Here is a 17,257-nt window from a genome sequence, read left to right on the forward strand (position 1 = left end):
AAACATCGCTTGAAGGGACCGCGCTGCCGCGTCGGACAGTGGGGTCTCGAAGATGATGAACCTGTTTATCGATAAACCCCCAGCGGCTGGCCCCAGCCGGATTGATTGTTTGACGACTTTGAAGCCTTGGTTTCCTTTCGTATGTACACAGTACTTTGGTTGCTGGAAGAGAAACATACTCTTGGAAGTCCATGCATGCCATTGATGAGCTATGTTGAAACTCTAGACTTTGACAACATCGGTGTTTTTTTTATTGCCTGATTCCTATGGTTTTGGCCTTCGAAGCTTGAAAAAGAAAAGCACTTGGACCCGAACTGCCAAATCGGGAGCATGAATGACCTCAGATAACCTTCCTGTACACACGCAGCACATCATGTACGACATGCACATAGCGAAAGAATAAGAGAGTCTAGCAGAGAGAGAGAGAGAGAGAGAGAGAGAGAGAGAGAGAGAGAGAGCCATGTATATACTATATGCTCCAAGGGCCCTCGATGGAAACCCAAGACCTCGCCAAAAGGATCCCACCAAAGAGAGGGAGGAAGCTTCCGCGGCCATGTGAATGGAGCGGCTCGCAGCGGCTCCATCGAGGCTCACAATGGGAACGTTGTCTCGAGATCCATTTTGATACGAAATGCCATTACAAACAGGTCTCGTAATTTCACGTTTGCCCGTGTTGGGGATCCAGACCACCCACCCCAAGGTACCACTTCACCGGCCGAGGGAGGGAGCAGGGGGGTGCGTGGCCCGATTTCTTGGCGGAACATGGCAGGGAGCAGGCGAGATGGCGGCAAAGTGTCCGCAACGAGACGCTGGCCCACTAACAAACCTGGAAGTCCCAGATGCCAGCTCGCACGGTGCCATCCAACAAACCGGCTCCCTGCGCAGGCTCAACCATGGATGGATATTCGAAGGTAGGGGGGCCGGGGAGAGAGAGAGAGAGAAGCGATAAGGGAGGGGAAAAGATCAGCCGTGATTGTGCCATCTCGGCCATTTGAACGAACGGGGGCTCCATCTCTCCGCCAGTCCAGGCTTTTTATCAGTAGGGTGCTACTAGGAAATGGATGGCACCAAACCGTCCGTCTGCACTCCACACGACCTCAGCTCGGATGTGTTGTTGGATGAGCTGTTCCCTGTGGACCTGGGAGTCTGTCGGGTGCCCGTCTGTGTTGTGCGTAGGTGCATGCAGAGGATCCAACTGCTGTTTACATACATATAACTAGGTAGTAAATACATACATACACAGTACATACATACAGCCAGGTTCCTTGAGGTTGTTTGTTTGTATTGTTTCTTTTTGTTCGCATCTCGGCTTTTGTTGGTGGTGATGTTTGTTCTGGGGCCGCTTTGTGTTGGAGCACCACTTGTCACAGCTCTGTTGCATGGTCCTTTTCGAAGCTTCGGGATTCCATCCCTTAGCTCGGGCGCCCTGCAGCTTGGTGGCTCGTCTGTCTTGCCAAGAAGACGGAGGCCCACTCCCCCCAGACCATCCGACTTGACGTTGGCCAATGGCGTGGCGCCATTTCGGTCGGGCCCCAGTTCTGGATCTCCTCCGGTGTGGCCCGGGCCATGTTGGTTTGCTGAGCCCGCCCCCTGTTGCCTTGCATTCGTTGCATTTGCCTCCCAAAGCCGGTCCCCGGTTCGCATCAGGTCGCATCCTCATTCCCAAACACAATCTCCCCAGCGACTTTCGCAGCCAAGTCGTCCTCCTCTCCCCCTTTCAACCACCGCCTGAGAGCACCCAACAGCCGTCTCCCAGGCAGACGAGCCCAAACCGGCGCACCGCGCAGCGCGACAGACCGACCCGTTTTCGCCTTTTTGTCCTCCCCTTTGCGCATTCCTTTGCTTGCTTCTGTCCTTGCCACGCGATCCTCGCGCTCGCCTTTTCTGCTCGTTTCGCCCACCTGCGCGCGTTGGCCAAGCGTTGTTGTCGTTTGTCGAGGCTTTGACTAGCACTCGCGCGACCACCACGTCCCTCCCCCCCGCCGAATCTCGCCCGTCGCTGTGTCAGCGATCGCAGCCGCGACCCTCCCTCCATCCAGGAGGAGCCAGCAGCTTCCAAGCCAGAACCGAAAGTGGCACCAGGGCCACCTCAGCAGGCTCCGCTAAGCGGACTAGGCAATCGCCCAGACCGCCTCTGACTCAGCAGCCTCGGCCACCAATCCCACCGTCGGACGGCGCGTCTCCAGCCCCACGCGGCCCACCACCCTCACGGTCCCAGCTGTCATCGGCTCGGCAGCTGCGTAGTTACGTCAGCTTTGCCTCGTTTGCCTAGCCTTGTCGCATCGCATCGCGCAACACACACCCCCCTTGTCAGGCTTGACTTGACATCGGTTGACCGCGTGTTTGGCGACAAAGCAAAAACAAGACGACAACCCAACGGCTCACCGCCACATCCCTCACAACGTCTGGCGTTCCTGGCGTCTGCGGGAGCCAGACGTTACTCCCACCCGCCCGACATCATGTCCATGTTTCGCTTCTGGACATCCGAGTCCCGGGGCAGCGAGAGGTCTTCAGAAGATGCCGACCAGCGGCCCGGTCGCCCGTGCGTCTCACCATCATCATCACCCTCCTCCTCCTCATCACCCATGGATTCCGAGCCCGCCACACCCACCACCCCAGGCAAGCGGCGCCCCGACTTCGTCGACACGAGCGCCTGCGCCTACCAGCCGGCCAAGCGCGTCAAGACGGAGGAGCACCCCAACGGCCTGCCCTCCCCCGTGTCGGCGACGGCGGATCGGGACGAGAGGCGCGGCCTGCGGCAGCCGAGCGAGGCCGCCGTCGACCTGGACGCGGTGCGCGAGACCATCCAGATGCAGTTCGGGCTCGAGATACTCCTGAAGCACAAGGAGCTCCGCCTCATCAACCAGGAGCTGGCCAGGTGCCAGATCGCCCTCGAGCAGCTCAGGCGCTGCCACCTCATGCCCTACCCCGTCCAGTGCCCCACGCCGCAGCAGATGCTCGACGTCAGCAGCGGCAAGGGCCCCGCGCTCAAGACGGCGCACGGCGAGCCCGTGCCGAAGTGGGCGCCGCCCTTTGGCGTCGTCGAGGGCCCGTATGCGCGCCATTATGCTAAGTGGCTAATTCCCGATCCCATGTTTGATGGCCTCCAGCCCGAGCCGCTCGGCGTGGCGGACGGGACCCGCGCGAGAAGCGCCGCCGAAGGCAGGGCGACGAGGAACAGTGTTTCGGACGCCGTGGCGCTCGGCAAAGGGCGGCCGGTCAGGAGCGGCGCGGGCCAGAAGCTGCACGCCCTGACGGCCGGGTACGCGCCGCCGCGGGACAAGCAGCTGGGCTGCATCCTCAAGCGGCCCGACGGCGTCACGGTCAAGCTCGTGTGCAAGGATTGCAACCGCTGGGACTTTTCCAGCACCCAAGGCTTCATCAACCACTGCCGTATCGCCCACAAGCGCGAGTTCAAGAGCCATGACATGGCGGCCATCGAGTGTGGCCAGCCCATCGAGGTGGATGAAAGCGGCGCCGTCATCGGCGAGGACCGCAAGCCCTCCTCCGCGTCGGCGCCGCTGCCTTCTGGCCTCGCCCATCCCCTGGCCCGGCCCGACGCGCAGTCGGACGTCGAGCCCTACAAGGTCCTTCTCTCGCGCATCCAGGCGTCCGTCGAGCTCTACAAGGCTGGCCAGTTGCCAGGCGTGCAAGCCATCCCCGGCACGTCGTCCCAGAAGCCCTCGTCCCACAACAACCGCCCGTCCGATGAACCGTCACGTGACTTTGTTGCCTCCCCGGACACCCCCTATCTGTCGCAGCTGATGAAGAAGAGGAAGCTCGGCGGGAACCTCCACGAGCAGGTCGCCGACGCCAAGACAAAGGTGGATATGAGCTGCGTTGTTGAAGATGAGGATGCCGACGAGTCCGATCTGGACCGTTCTCCCGTTCCCGAGCAGCACAACATCGCTCCTGCGACCACGCCGGCCAAGGCGGCGAGCGCGGGCGTGCGGACGCCGGCTGTCATGCGCGTCCCGTCGCGGCCGGACGGCTCGTCGCTCCCCGACGCGCCCGCCGGTCCCTGGGCAAACCACGACAAGGCCCAGCACGTCAGCGCCGCCGCCGCCGTCGCTGCTGCTGCTGCTGCTGCTGCTGCTGCTCCCGAGACGGCAGACTCGCCCCGGCTTCCCGAGACGCCCATGTACGACGACGAGATGGACGGGGTGGAGGAGCTCAGCCCCAACACGCTCGTCAGCAACAACGCGCCGTCGCTGGTTAGTGACGACGGTGAGTACGACGACGAGTCGGACGACGCGTCTTCGGCGGTCTCGGACGACGCTGGAAATGCCGACTCCGCAGACGACATGTCGGACGTGGCCGAGATCAACCTCGACGACGAGAGCGACGCCGCCGCCGCCGCCGCCGTCCAGGCCGCGCCGAGGCCCGTCACCCGCCGCCGGCTCGAGACCAAGCAGAAGGACGAGAACAGGCACGTCACGTTTGTGAGCCCGACGCCGGTGCCGACGCCGCCGGCCAAGCGGGGAAGGAGGAAGAACCTCTGACCGAGCCTTCTCGCTTCTTCTTCTTCGTCCTCTGAGCTGCTGCTATTCTTTTTTTTTTAAACAAAAACCCCTGACGAGCCAACGAACACACACCCACACCCCCTTGCGCCTGCGGTTGCGTCCACCTCTTTATCCGCTTCACGACTTTTTTGGGGGGGGGTTGCTGCTTCTTTCTTGCCCTTTCAGCCCGGCGAGTTTGCGAAATGAATACATGAACTTTTAATCAACGATTAACAACTTTTTTTTCCTCCTCCCGAGACGGGAGGGGGGGCGCGGCGGTTGGTGTTGGGTTATTTTTGGATTTTCTTGTACAAGACGACACGCGCAATACACAAACAAACAGACTTGGGAGGCATCGCTGCTTTTTTTTGTTTTTTTGGTGGAGGGACAACCGATACACGTTATGCACGTACAAGTCATCATGGGCTAGGCGGACGCAGGGGAAGGGGAAAGGAGGTACCCAGGGTGAGTGGGGGGTAGTCTCTCCTCCTGAAACGAAAAAGCCCGGGGGTGGTTAGGGGTGGTGGTTGACGGGAGGTGATGGCGGGTGTCTGTGGTATTTTGTTGACGGGGAGTTGTTGGTATGGGTTAGGGAGATTGGTTCGCGGGTTCGCGGGTACGGTGGAGGGGAGGTGTGGTGCGTTTGTGTGTGTGTGTGTGTGTGTGTGTTGGGCGGCAGATTTTGTTGCTCTGGGCAGAAGCGACGGGACATGGGCGAGCTTGTTGCGAATGAAGCAGAGCTTGTTGAAAGACATTATTTTTTGGTTGAGCCCCTCGGTCGGGGCCTACCATCAACCAACCAACGCCTGGGTGCCAGGTCCGGTGTGTGCGTGTGCGTGTGAAGTGAGGGTTTAGGCAGTGTGCGTGTCTCTTGCGTATGATGGCGAGCGTGAGTGCGGGCGTGAGGGTGGTTGGAGGGTTTGGAGGTCGGGAGGCCGTTGAAGGGTTGGTGCTTTTGTTGTTGGTTTCTGCTTTCTGATGTTTTGCGCTCCGTATTGTTTGTTGTTGTGTCTTGCCGTCGTTGTATGCTGTCCATGAACCCTATAGGCGACGAGAGGGCGATGAATAGAGAGAAGAAGAAACACAGGAAGGGTATTACCTAGCAATTCGTCCACCGTGTTTCTCCCTGGTGAAGCTCTGCAGGCCTCTCTGTCCTGCTGTCCTGTCTCCCAGAGTGCTCTGCATGCAGCGCAGAGAGGAGGGCACCGCGAGACGCAAGCATCAACAACACCCGCTCTGTGTTCTCGACCATGTTTTTTTTTTTTTTTTTTTTTCAACGAGATGAACGTACCGGCCCCTCCGTCCCTCTCAGCCAGCATCGGTGAGAGTATCGACTTGTCCTTACTACCTTCATCTTCCAAGTGCAAGGGGATGAGGCACTCTCCCCCGTTGGTTTGGTTAATATTGTTTTGTTCGCCCTTCCTGGCGAGGCCGCCGGGGAGGGGGAGGGGGGACATGCCGTACCTCCTGCTAGCGAATACCAGAGATTCATCCATGTTCCTCAAATAGGATATGTTATGTATGCAGGCCGAGAGAACCAGGTAGGTAGGCGTTCTCTCCCCCTCTCTCTCTCTACTTCCCCGTCCCCCCTTTCTATACTACCGTACTACCGTACTACCCATCCGCCAATGGACCCAACCCACACACCCTATGCTTCTCTTCCTCCGTCCGTCTGCCTGTCCCTCCCCATCACGACCCCCCCCCTCGCGCCCGCTACTCAATCTCGACGTCAATGTCCAAATCCAACGCCCCGATGATGTCATCCTCCATCAAGGGCTTATGAATGACGGGCACGCCCTTCTTCTCCTCCTGCTTCCGCTGCAGCTCCTGCAGCTTGGCGATGTGCGGCAGCGTGCTGCCGCCGCCCGCTTCCCCGCCGGGCGTCGCGCCCCGGCTGTCGCCGCTCCCGTTGGCGGCGGCGCTCTCGGCCTTCTTGCGCTGCGCCTCCTCGACCTGCTTCTTGGCGCGGGCGCGCTCGAGCAGCTGGGCCTTGCGGACCGTCTCGGCGTTCTTGCGGCGGTTCTCGAGGTTGAGCAGCGCCAGCTTCTCCTGCTGGGACGGGGGCCCGTTGCCGTCCGACCTTTTGCCCGAGGCGGCGGCGGCGGCCGTCTTGAGCTGGGTCCGGAACGCGAGCCGGGGCACCTCGAGGTTCTCGAGCTTCTCCTGCAGGCGCGCCACCGCCTCCTCGTCGCCGCGCGCGCGGGCGAGGTCGAGCTGCTTGGCGACGTGGTCGCGCTCGACGCCCGAGTACTTGATGTGGAGGGCGTTTTGCTTCTTGAGCTTCTCGGCCAGCTCCTGCTCGGTCCAGGTGTGGCGGAGGAGGCGGTTGATGTCGTCGATCTTGGCGACGAGGTCGGGCTTGGCGGGGATGGGCAGGCCTTCCGAGAGGCAGACCTTCTTGTAGCGCTCCCATTCGGATTCGGTGAAGGGGCGGTCGGAGCAGGTGATGAAGGGCCACTCGCGCTGGGCTTTGCCGTGAGCGGCCTTGACGTAGAGGTCGACGACCATTTGGTGGCCCCGAGCGTCGGTGAGGGCGTAGGGCCGGCCTTGGGTGAAGCCTGGGATGGCGGATGGCGTTAGCGAACAAGCGGGGAGGGAAAGGTGGGAGGTAGGCATGCATGTGTGGCATGTGTGCATGTACCTTTGATGACGGCCATTCGATAGACCTCCTGGCGCGTGGCGGGATCGGGCCCGATGTTGATGCGCACGTAGCAGCCCGTGATGGCCTTTTCAAAGCCCGGGTTGTAGCACACCTCGGCGAAGCGGGAGCGGCCGAGGCGGATGCGCTCGACGTCGTGCAGGTCGGCGGCCGTTTCGCGCTGGTCCGGCGAGCGCGACCTCCGGCGGGAATCGCCGCGCCAGTCGTCATCGCTGCCGCGGCTCGAGGCGCGGCGGCTCGAGGCGCTGCGGCTGCGGCGGTACGACGGGGAGCGCTGCCTGCGACGGTCGCTCTCGCGCTCGCGCTCGCGCTCGCGCTGCTCCTTGCGGTTGCTGCGCTCCTCGCGGGCGCGGCGGAGCGTGTCCATCTTTTCGCTGCTCTCGCCGGCCTTGGTGCGAGCGCGGGAGGGCTTGCGGGACGAGGCGTCCTCGAGGTCGGCGATGCTGGCCTTGCGCTTCTTGCTGTCCTTTTCTTGGTTGACCTTGAGCTGGCGCAGCATGCGGTTCTGGCGGATGCGCTCGTTCTCTTCCCTGCGCTCGGCCAGGATCTGCTCGCGCTCGATCTCGCGCATGCTCATGATGCGGGCCTTTTCCTCGAGGGACTTGAAGAGGCCCTCGATGGGGTAGAGGACCTCGTCATCCTGGCGGGTCGGAGGGGCGTCCGAGTCGGAATCGGACTCGTCCATGGGGGCCGACATTTGGGAGCTCGGCGAGCCCGGAGGGGATCTGGAGGGCGGCATGGCGGTTAGCTGGCGATGGCTGGTTGGGAACGCCATGTCGGTCGTGAAGAAGAAGAAAAAGAAGAAGAAAAAGGTATTGAAGTCGGTGGGTTGGGTCGAGAAAGAAAGATCGAGAAAGAAAGATCGAGAAAGAAAGACGGCAAGAATGCGAGATCGAGAGAAAGAGAGAGGGAGAAAGAAATCCGAAAGCCCATCCATACTTGCGCCCTCCAACAACCAATGCCGACGTGTTGTTCTCGGATCGGCAGGCTCTTCAACACTTGCACAGAACCCGCGTTCCCCGAGCGACCAGCGGTGGCGTGCGGTATGGATCGAACCATGACCCAACGAGAGAAGATAAAAAGCCCAGGTCAACAAGACTCACGCTTCACCCTCGTCCTCCGACTCGTCGTCGCTCCTGGACGCGCGCCCCTTTGCCTTTTTGGACGTTGTCTTTGCCGCCGTGCCCCGTGACGGAGCTTCTTTGTCTTTGGAGGAGGATGCTGGCGGCGGCGACGGCGAGCGAGATCCGTCGCGGCTCATGTCCATGGCCTCATCTTCGCTGGACGACACGTCGCCGCCGGCCAGGGCCAGCAGTTCATCATCGACATCGGACATGATGACGGTTGGGGACGGGGGGAAAGGGACGGGGAGCGGCGGCGGCGGCGTTGGGTCGGGCGGTCCGGCGATGCGCAATGTCGTACTGCGCAGCCTTGACGACGGCTACGATGACGAAGACGCGATGGGGAGTCGAGCAGCGCGGCGAGGCCAAGCCGTGTGAGAGCGTCGATGCGTAGTGTAGCGGCGGTCCGAGGTTGGCGAAGGGGGGGGGGGGGATCGGGAGCCGGCGAGCGAGGACGGCAAGGGAAAGGGGCCAAGGCGGCGACGCCGGCTCGAAGGGGGAAGAAGCCTCGTGGGGAAGCCCAGGGAGGCTTCGCGAGGATCAATGGATGGGAGGGAGGGTTGGATGTTGATGTTGGGGGATGCAAGACGGCGAGTCTTTGAAGCCGAAACTCGAACGTTTCCAATTGCGCCAACCAGGAAATCGGGAAACGGAACGCGTACAACGGAAAACGGAAAACGGAAAACGGGAAGCCTGTTCTTGGCATTGGTTCCCCATAGTTAGTCCGGGGAAAGGGGCACGGACGAGGCTGACGGTGACGCCTGCTCGCCCCCCCCCCCCCCTTAACTGCAGCTGTACTGAGTACTATAACTACCTACTGTTACTGGCGCCTGTAACGTGACTACTATACTGTGTAGTTACTGCGTAGTTATAGTATAGTATATAGTACACACGTACCACGTGCCAAGGGACAAGACGGACCTGGGACGGGACGGGGACGTGGGGCATCTTATCGGATCCCCACCCAATCAGCCCACTTTTGCAACATTCCTGGGCAACATCATCTTCAACTTGACTGCATCTTCCATCATTCCATTTCACTTTTGGCCATACCTAGCCCACCGAGATCTTTCCACCGGGTCGCTCAACCACCCGGTCAATTACCCCCCTGCTTCCTTTTCTGACATTCGGATTTTTTGTTCTTTTTCCTTGTGAGCTGGTGGTGGTCGAGCAGAAAAAGAAGACGCACACACATACAGACAGACAGACAGACACACACACACACACATACAGACAGACATATACGACACATCTTTTGTCCTTCACCATCGTCAAGGTCAACGGCATCCTTCACAATGGCCACTCCAAGAGCCCTTTGGCAGCCATGGAGGCACTGCCACCCTCTCCCTCTTCGATCCTCTCTCGTCAAGACCAGCGTTATCACCACCACCAGCACACGTCTCTTTTCTTCTTCTTCCTCCTCCTCATCTTCTCAGCAGCAACAACCCCAACAACCCCAACAACCACAGCCACAACAATCTCCTCCTCCTCCTTCTCCCCCTTCTCACCAACCCTCCCCCTCCCACCAAGCCGGCAAAAAGAAACCCCTGACCCCCTCGCAGCAAGCCTTCCTCGCCTCGGCCCTCCGCGTCAACCAGGCCGGCGAGCTGGCCGCCACCCTCATCTACACGCACCAGACCCCGCCCGTCGTCGCCCGCGAGCCCCACCTCGCCCCCCTGATGCGGCACATGTACGACCAGGAGGCCGGCCACCTGCGCACCTTCAACGCCCTGCTGGCCCGGCACCGCGTCCGGCCCTCGGCGCTGTACCCCCTCTGGTCGGCCCTCGCGACGGGGCTGGGCTGGGCCACGGGCGTCGTGTCGCGCGAGGCCGCCATGGCCTGCACCGAGGCCGTCGAGACCGAGATCGGCGACCACTACAACGCCCAGATCCGCACCCTGCTCGAGATGGTGGCCGGGTGGGAGGCCGAGGGGTACGAGGTCGGCGACGAGTTCCGCCACCTCGTCGACACGCTGCGCAGGATACGCGACGAGGAGCTCGAGCACCTCGACCACGCCGTCGAGCACGACGCAAAGAAGGCCGAGCCGCATTGGTTGCTCACGGGCGTCATTCGCGCCGGGTGCAGGGGCGCCATTTGGGTGAGCGAGCGGGTGTGACAAAACTCCAAGCCCATGGACGCCAGACACGAAGGCTGCAATGTGCACTGTATCTATTACACGAGCTATATGCGGTACCTGCCCCATGATGGAAACGCGAGAGAAGCAAGAAGCAAACAAGCAAGCAAGCAAGCAAGCTAGAATAAAAAGGCCTACAGACAAAAAAAAAAGCAGGGGGGGATGAAATGTAACAACCAAAAAGAAACCAAGAGATGCTGTGAATGACCCCTCTTTCTCTCTCTCTCTCTCTCTCTCTCTCTCACCCGCCGCCAAGCAGGCAATGCGATGCCATTGTTTCCCCTCCTTCCCTCCCAACTCCCGCACCCGGAAAAAGAAACACATAGGGAAAGAAATTCTGAAGGAGCAACGAAGCAAGATCCAAGACCCAAGACGCCAAACATGCTCTGCAGAATGCCCCGTTCTAGTAGTAATAGGAATAGTAATAGTAGCAGTAGTAGCAGTAGTAGTGGTGGTAGTGGTGGTAGTGGTATAGGTAGTAAGTAGTAGTTGTAGATGCCCAACAACAGCATTTTTTTTTTCTCTCCTCTTGAAGAGGTGGTGCGAACACGCAGAGACAGCCAGGCAACTAGCCGTCCAAACCCAAACAGAGACAGAGACAGAGACGGGGCCGTTGACCCTCTCTCCCATCTCCCTCCTTCGCCGAGGTAGGCTAGGTCGGTAGGTTTGGTAAGGTGACCGTAACCGTGGCCGTTCGAGACGAGACGCGCCCATCTCAGTTGCTATTCCAAAGTTAGCACCCACCACATCTCTCTCTCAAGAGAAAAAGAAAAGGAGAAAGAAAAGCTTACTAAATAGCCAACGGCGCCACCTGGTCCACCTGAAACAGCCAGTTCCCGTTCGTCTCCTCGACCACGAGCCAGTCGTACGGAAACTGCACCAGCGGGCCCTGCGTCAGCCGCAGCAGCTCCTCTGCCTCCTCCTTGGATAGCACCTCGTCGTTGCCGCCGAACCGCGGCCGCGATCCCCGCGTCGTCGCCCGCCTCCTCCTCGTGTGCTTTTGCGAGCCGGTCGGCTTGATTCCGCCGCCGCCGCCGCCGCCGCCGCCGTTGGCATTGTTGGTCATGGCGTTGGCGATGTCGCCGTTCGAGCTGCCGTTCCCCAGCGAGGAGAGCCCGTTGTGGGTGGTGGAGGTCGTGCTGACGCCCGTTGGGGGCGGCCTCTCGCGGTCTTGGTGGGAGCTGAAGGTCGGCCGGCGTTCCTTGCGGCTGTCGGACCTCGAACGCTGACGGGTGCTGCCGCGGCGGCCGTAGGTGCTGCTTGCTTCTCCTCCGGCAGCGGCAGCAGCCGTGGCTGCGGCGAAGCTGAGGGTGTCGCGGCTCGAGTTGACGGCGCAGTCCTGCTTGTCCGCGGGATGACCTGCCCGGCTTTGGGGCGGTTGCGGCTGCTGCGGCTGCTGCGGCTGATGCTCCCCCTCGGTCGCCAGAGCCGCCTTCTCATCCCAAGCCGCATCCCCCGTCGGCGGGCGAGCCACGTTGCCCGCCTTCTCGGCCTCGCTTGTCGCCGCCACGTCGGGCCCCTCGCCCTCCTCGTTTTCCCTCTTCAGTCCCAGCCCTTCCTCCATGCTCTCCTTGAACCGCTTGTAATACGTCCCAAACTCCTTGTACTCGGCCCAGTTGGTCACCTCGGAATCCGGCATGCACCGGAACACGCGCCGGTAGATCTTGGTGTTGTTGTCGGCGGCGCGGCACCACACGTCCTCGTAAAAGGCCGGGTCGAGCGGGTCGCGCATGCAATCCTTGTCGATCTTGGCCAGCTTGATGCCGAGCGGGAGCACCTCCCGGGCGGTCCGCGCTGCGGCGGCGGCGACAGCGGTGGCGGCGGTGGCAGCCGAGGTGGCGGTGCCGGGAGGAGGAGGAGGAGGGCCGCCAATGTCCGTGCCATCCTCCGCCGGCGGCGGCGACATGTGGTACGGCCGGGGCAGGCCCGGCTGCTCGCTGGTTTTGCGATCGAGCGGCAGGACGGACGGGATGCCGTCGTGCCCGCCGGCGAGGCTCGAGGCGGGCCTCAGCGACGACGACGACGGGTGGTGCGCGTGCGCCGCGTTCGGCCGGGGGCTCTCCAAGCTGCCCTTGCCTTCGGACGCCACGTCGCAGACCAGCACCTCGCGGTCGCTGACCACGACCGTGTCCCGGCCTTGGTCCAGGTCCCGCACCTGGGCGGCCTTCCAGCCGTCGGGGCTGAACCCTTCGACGTCGAGGGCGTGCTTCTCGTCTTGCACCTCCGGCTCGGGCGACCCGCTCCCGCTCTCGCTCCTACGATCATCATCGTGATCGTGGTCGTGCGATGTCCCGTCCTTGGACGCGCTCGCCGTACGACGACGACGATGACGAAGACGATGACGACGCTGGGAAGGATGCTCCTTCTCCTCTTCGGAAAGGCGGTGATCATCTCCGAGGCTGCGGCCGTGGCTATGGCTGTGGCTGTGTTGGTGACGCGGCGACCTGAGCGGCGGCTCGCTGAACGACAGCTTGGTCGTCGGCCGGGCGGAGCTCCCCTCGCCGGGTCCCTCGTCCTCGCCCTCCTCTTCGTCCTCCCCCACCCTGCCGTAAATCTCCTCCATCTCCTCCCGATACCTCTCCTCCGCCAGCCGCTCCTCCTCCAAAATCTCGTCCACGTCTAGCCCCAGGTGCTCGCGCATCAGCCTCAACCGGAGGGTGTGGGCGAACCGGCCGACCTGGTACGGCTTCCCGCCCATGGTGGACCAGATCAGGTCCGTGTCGCGGACGATGGCCGCCACCTCGCTGTCGCGGTTGCCCAGCATGGACCGCTCGTTGATGTTGGCCGAGCCGATGAGGGCGACGCGGTCGTCGACGATGATGCACTTGGCGTGGATGTAGAGCTGCTCCGTGACGAGCACGCCGTTGTTGAGCTTGCCCCACTGGCGGAGGCTGAAGAACTGAATGTAGTCCTCCGGGTCGATGCCGGCGGCGCGCAGGCGGCCGAAGATGGAGTGCTCGCCGCGGCAGATGCTCCGGAACTGGCACTGCAGGATCAGGCGGATGCTGGAGCCGTCGGGCTGGTTCACCTCGTTTTGGAAGCCCGGCAGCAGCGGCATGAGGACGACGGCGCGCCAGTCCTCGTCGTTTTGGTGGGCGCGGATGATGCGCCGGACCAGGGCGTCGCCGATGCCGTTGACGATCTTGCAGTTGAGCGTCTCGGTGGAGGTGATGAAGAACTGGTTCTCGATGTAGACAAAGTGCTCCGACGTCTCGATCATCTTGATGTAGGCGCTCTGGATGCTGTGCTCCGTGTCCTCGATGCCGAGCGACCAGGTGGCGGCGGAGCGCAGGATCTGGACCTCGCAGGTGCCGCTGAGGCCCATGGCCTCGAGCTCCTCGGGCTTGCAGTCGGGCGGGGGCAGGAGGAACGGGGTCGGCCGGGTGGGCTTGCGCCCGCGGCGGACGTAGTTCCAGCGCTGGACGAAGTAGCGGGTCAGGTCGCGGGCGGGCTGGCCGACCACCTGCATGGCGACGTCGTGCCAGGGCATGCGCGGGGTCAGCGAGCGGTTGTACATCTCCTCGTAGGGCTCGTGCAGCTTGAAGAAGTCGAGGACGCGCGGGTTCGAGTAGTCCTTGCCCGGGAACAGCTGGCAGTGCTCGGCGTCCTTGGGGTTGTCCTGGGGCTCGAAGCCCGTGGGCTTGTCGTCGACGACGGGGTGCTTGGGCGTGTCCCAGCGGCCGAAGCACAGGTCGATGCCGCCGAGGAAGGCGATGTCGTGGTCGACGATGCACATCTTTTCGTGGTGGGCAAAGAAGAACTGGTTCTTTTTGAACTGGTGGGGCGACCGCTGGATGAAGATGTTGGGGTGCAGGTTGAGCAGCGAGAACTTTGTGTACTCGGAGTCGATGGGGACGGCGGCCTCGACGTTGCGGTAGACGATGACGAACACCTTGACGCCCTCGGCGGCCTTGCGCTGGAGCAGGCGGTCGAGGCGCCACTTTTGGCTGATGCAGGCCGGGCGCCGCATGTAGAGCTCCGGGCTCAGCCACCAGTCGTGGATGTAGATGACGTCCTTGGCCATGCTGATGGCGCGCGACACGTTCCACATGTAGTCGCGGCCGTCAACCAGCCACTGGGCGTGGACGCCGGTGCGGACGGGGGCGTAGCTGCCGAAGCGGTTCTCGCGGTGCCAGGGCGTGTCCTTGAGCATCTCGAGGATGGACTCCTCGAACTGGGCGATGAGGTGCTGGTTGGGCGAGAAGAGCTTGACCTTGCGCTCCGACGTGATGATCTTGAGGGTGTGGTGCTTGCGGGCCGAGGGGCGCGCCGACGGGTCGAGGTTGTCGACGTCTTCCTCCTGTTCCTTGGCCTTCTCCTTGAGCCGGGCCTTGCTGTCCTGGCTCTTGGACACGATGCGGAACTTGGGGTCGACCAGGTACACGTCGTAGATGTTCATGTTCTCGGGCGACTCGACGCAGACGATGTAGCTCTGGCGGACCAGGAACCACTTGCGGCTGTGCCGAGCGATGACCTTGCCCGGGGTGAGCACGCGGCGAAAGTCCAGGCCCTGCGACGACTGGATGTGCAGGTAGCACTCCTTGCCGTGGTAGCTGCCCTCGGCGGCGAGCCGCACGCCCAGGGCCGAGAGCTCCAGGAAGCGGCACAGGCGGTTGCTGTCGGGCCGGAACATGAGCCAGCGGATCATGTCCTGGAGGTACTTTTCGAGCATGCGCTGCTGGCGCTCCACGTAGCGGCGCTTCTGGGCCGCCGCGTCGGCGGCGCCCTGGGACAGGTCGGCGGCCGAGCCGAGGGCCGACGGCTTCCGCCGGGCGGCGCCGAGGTAGGGCATCCGCGAGCGCTTCCTGCGCATCGGGGGCCGGTCGTCAACGTCGGTGGCCTCGTGGGCCGTCACCTCGCCGGCCGTGAGCTCGCCGGCCGTCTCGTCGGCGCGGGGCTCGTTCCCGGGCTCCTCCTCCTCGTTGTCCTCGACGCCGCGGGCGCCGCGGAGGTAGGGGAAGGCCGAGAGGGGGAAGCGCGGCTGCTTGGGCCGCTTCGCGGCGGCGTCCGACACCTTGGACGAGAAGCCCTCGTTGCTCGTCAGGGTCAGCTTGTACTTCCAGTGAAGGTTGAGAATGTCGCGGATGGTGCGCTTGATGGTCCACTTCATCTGGCTCGGGCCGCTGCCGTACTCGAGCTCCATGGTGAAGATCCAGTGCCTCTCGCTGTCCTTGTCCGGGGCCGGGGCGCTGTCGACGATGCGCAGGCGAAGCTGCTCCAGCAGCACGGGGATCCTCTTGTTGCCGTGCTCGTCGCGCTGTATCATGCTCGCGAGCATCAGCACCGCCGGGGCGCCCCCAAAGAGCTCCGCCATCAGCTCGGCCGACTTGGAAAAGTCAAACTGCTCGTCCTTTTTCTGGCGCAGCATCTTGAGCGCGCCCTTGACCTGGCGCCATTTCTGGACGCCAAACGTCGAGGCCCTGTCGGCGCCAAAGAAGGGCCTGCGGGGGCTCATGGCGTCGCCGTCCGACACGCCGCCGCCGCCGCCGCCCAGCGTTGACAACTTTCGAAAATGATGACCGACGCGCAAGCCGCCGCCGCCGGGGCTGTCGGCGTCGTCCCCGTCGTCTCCCGTCCTTGCCATCCAGGCGGTGCCCCTCCTCAGCCCGCGCTGCACGGCGAGCCTGTCGCGGCCTTCGCCTTCGGAGCAGCCGTGATCGTCGAGGGTGCCCAAGGTCGCACGCCGCAGGAACCCCAGCCTGCCCGGCCCGTCCGGCGTGTCGGGCGTTGTGATGTTGAGCTGCGGCGTGGCGGGCATGGAGAGCGAGAGGTTGTCCATCCTCAGCCTCCGTATCCTCCTCTTCCTCCTCCTCTGCATCCCCCGGACGCGGCCGGCGGCCACCTCGTCGGCCGTCTCCTCGGCGTCGGCGTCGTCGTCGCTGCCCTCGTGGCCGGAGCCGGAACGCGGGGGGCGGGCGGCGTGCCGGGGGGCGGTGGGCGAGCTCGACGTGGACGGCACGTCGGGGGTCGTGGCGTGGAGGGACGCACGCGGGGTGGGGTGGCCGCTGCCGCCGGGGCCGGCCAGCTCCTTCAGCTTGGAGATGAAGCCGGAGCCGCGGAGCTTGCCGAGGGCGTCGCGCGTGTCCCAGGAGCCGGTGCGAGCGTGGGCGCCGGCGTGGTCGGGGTCGGGGCCAGGGCTGGTGTCATCGTGGGAGAACTGCACGCTCTTGCAAGCGTGGGTGGGGGAGGAGGGTTCGGTCGTGGTTCCGGGGTTCGGGACGTGGGGCGCCTCGACCTTGAGGGTCGGCAGAGGGGAGCGTCTCTCGTGGGGAGGGTGGGAAGGGTCGCGCTTCGCAGGGTTGGCGGGGGCGGCAGGATTCTCGGCGTGCTCGTTCTCGACGGCGGCGGGGTTCGGCTTGACGGCAAAATCGTACTGGTCGGAACCGAGGGGAGAGGAGGCCGGGTTGACGACTCTTGCCTGCTGCATGGCAGAGAAGCTGGAGATGGTACCCGGGGTCAATGGCGTGTCCCTCCTCCGGACGGCCTGGTCTGAGAGGGAGACGTCGGCCATGGTTATCGACGGCGTCCAAACGTGACCGTGACCATGGAACCGAGATGCTACGGCAGCTCAGGGTTTTTTTTGTTGCTGTTGTTGTTGGTGGTGAGGAAAGCCTTGGACATACAGCGCCGCTCGAGGGTCCGGGCCACCACCGCCAATCCCACTACCACTACGCACACCACTATCACCAACAGCCGCACGGGGGTCGTACAAGGGGGGAGGGGGAGGGGCGCAGGCGTCCGGGGTTCAGGGCGGCGTCTCGGGTCAGGAATTAGGCAATTCGTAGGGCTGAGTGGCGCGGACAACAGGAGGAGGAAGAGGAAGAAGAGAAGGAGAAGGAG

The 17,257-nt window shown here is 63.0% G+C and overlaps 4 protein-coding genes across 4 annotated transcripts; 2 read left to right on the forward strand and 2 right to left on the reverse strand.

The window, feature by feature from the left end:
• Positions 1 to 2,459: 2,459 nt before the first annotated feature.
• On the forward strand, positions 2,460 to 4,502 carry VTJ83DRAFT_7454 (uncharacterized protein; the record flags this gene model as incomplete). The annotated part of the gene is made up of 1 exon (XM_071014278.1): positions 2,460 to 4,502. One exon carries the CDS (start codon positions 2,460 to 2,462, stop codon positions 4,500 to 4,502), a length of 2,043 nt encoding a protein of 680 aa, XP_070863671.1.
• A 1,713-nt stretch (positions 4,503 to 6,215) lies between these two features.
• Positions 6,216 to 8,497, reverse strand: VTJ83DRAFT_7455 (uncharacterized protein; the record flags this gene model as incomplete). The annotated part of the gene is made up of 3 exons (XM_071014279.1): positions 6,216 to 7,060; positions 7,144 to 7,886; positions 8,265 to 8,497. 3 exons carry the CDS (start codon positions 8,495 to 8,497, stop codon positions 6,216 to 6,218), a joined length of 1,821 nt encoding a protein of 606 aa, XP_070863672.1.
• A 1,080-nt stretch (positions 8,498 to 9,577) lies between these two features.
• VTJ83DRAFT_7456 (uncharacterized protein) lies at positions 9,578 to 10,399 on the forward strand (the record flags this gene model as incomplete). Its single annotated transcript, XM_071014280.1, has 1 exon — positions 9,578 to 10,399. The coding sequence occupies one exon, from the start codon at positions 9,578 to 9,580 to the stop codon at positions 10,397 to 10,399; it is 822 nt and encodes a 273-aa protein (XP_070863673.1).
• Positions 10,400 to 11,132: 733 nt separating this feature from the next.
• Positions 11,133 to 16,928, reverse strand: VTJ83DRAFT_7457 (uncharacterized protein; the record flags this gene model as incomplete). Its single annotated transcript, XM_071014281.1, has 2 exons — positions 11,133 to 11,139; positions 11,209 to 16,928. 2 exons carry the CDS (start codon positions 16,926 to 16,928, stop codon positions 11,133 to 11,135), a joined length of 5,727 nt encoding a protein of 1,908 aa, XP_070863674.1.
• Positions 16,929 to 17,257: the final 329 nt, after the last annotated feature.

This window comes from Remersonia thermophila, chromosome 7 (assembly GCF_042764415.1).
Source record: "Remersonia thermophila strain ATCC 22073 chromosome 7, whole genome shotgun sequence".
NCBI lineage: Eukaryota > Fungi > Ascomycota > Sordariomycetes > Sordariales > Chaetomiaceae > Remersonia > Remersonia thermophila.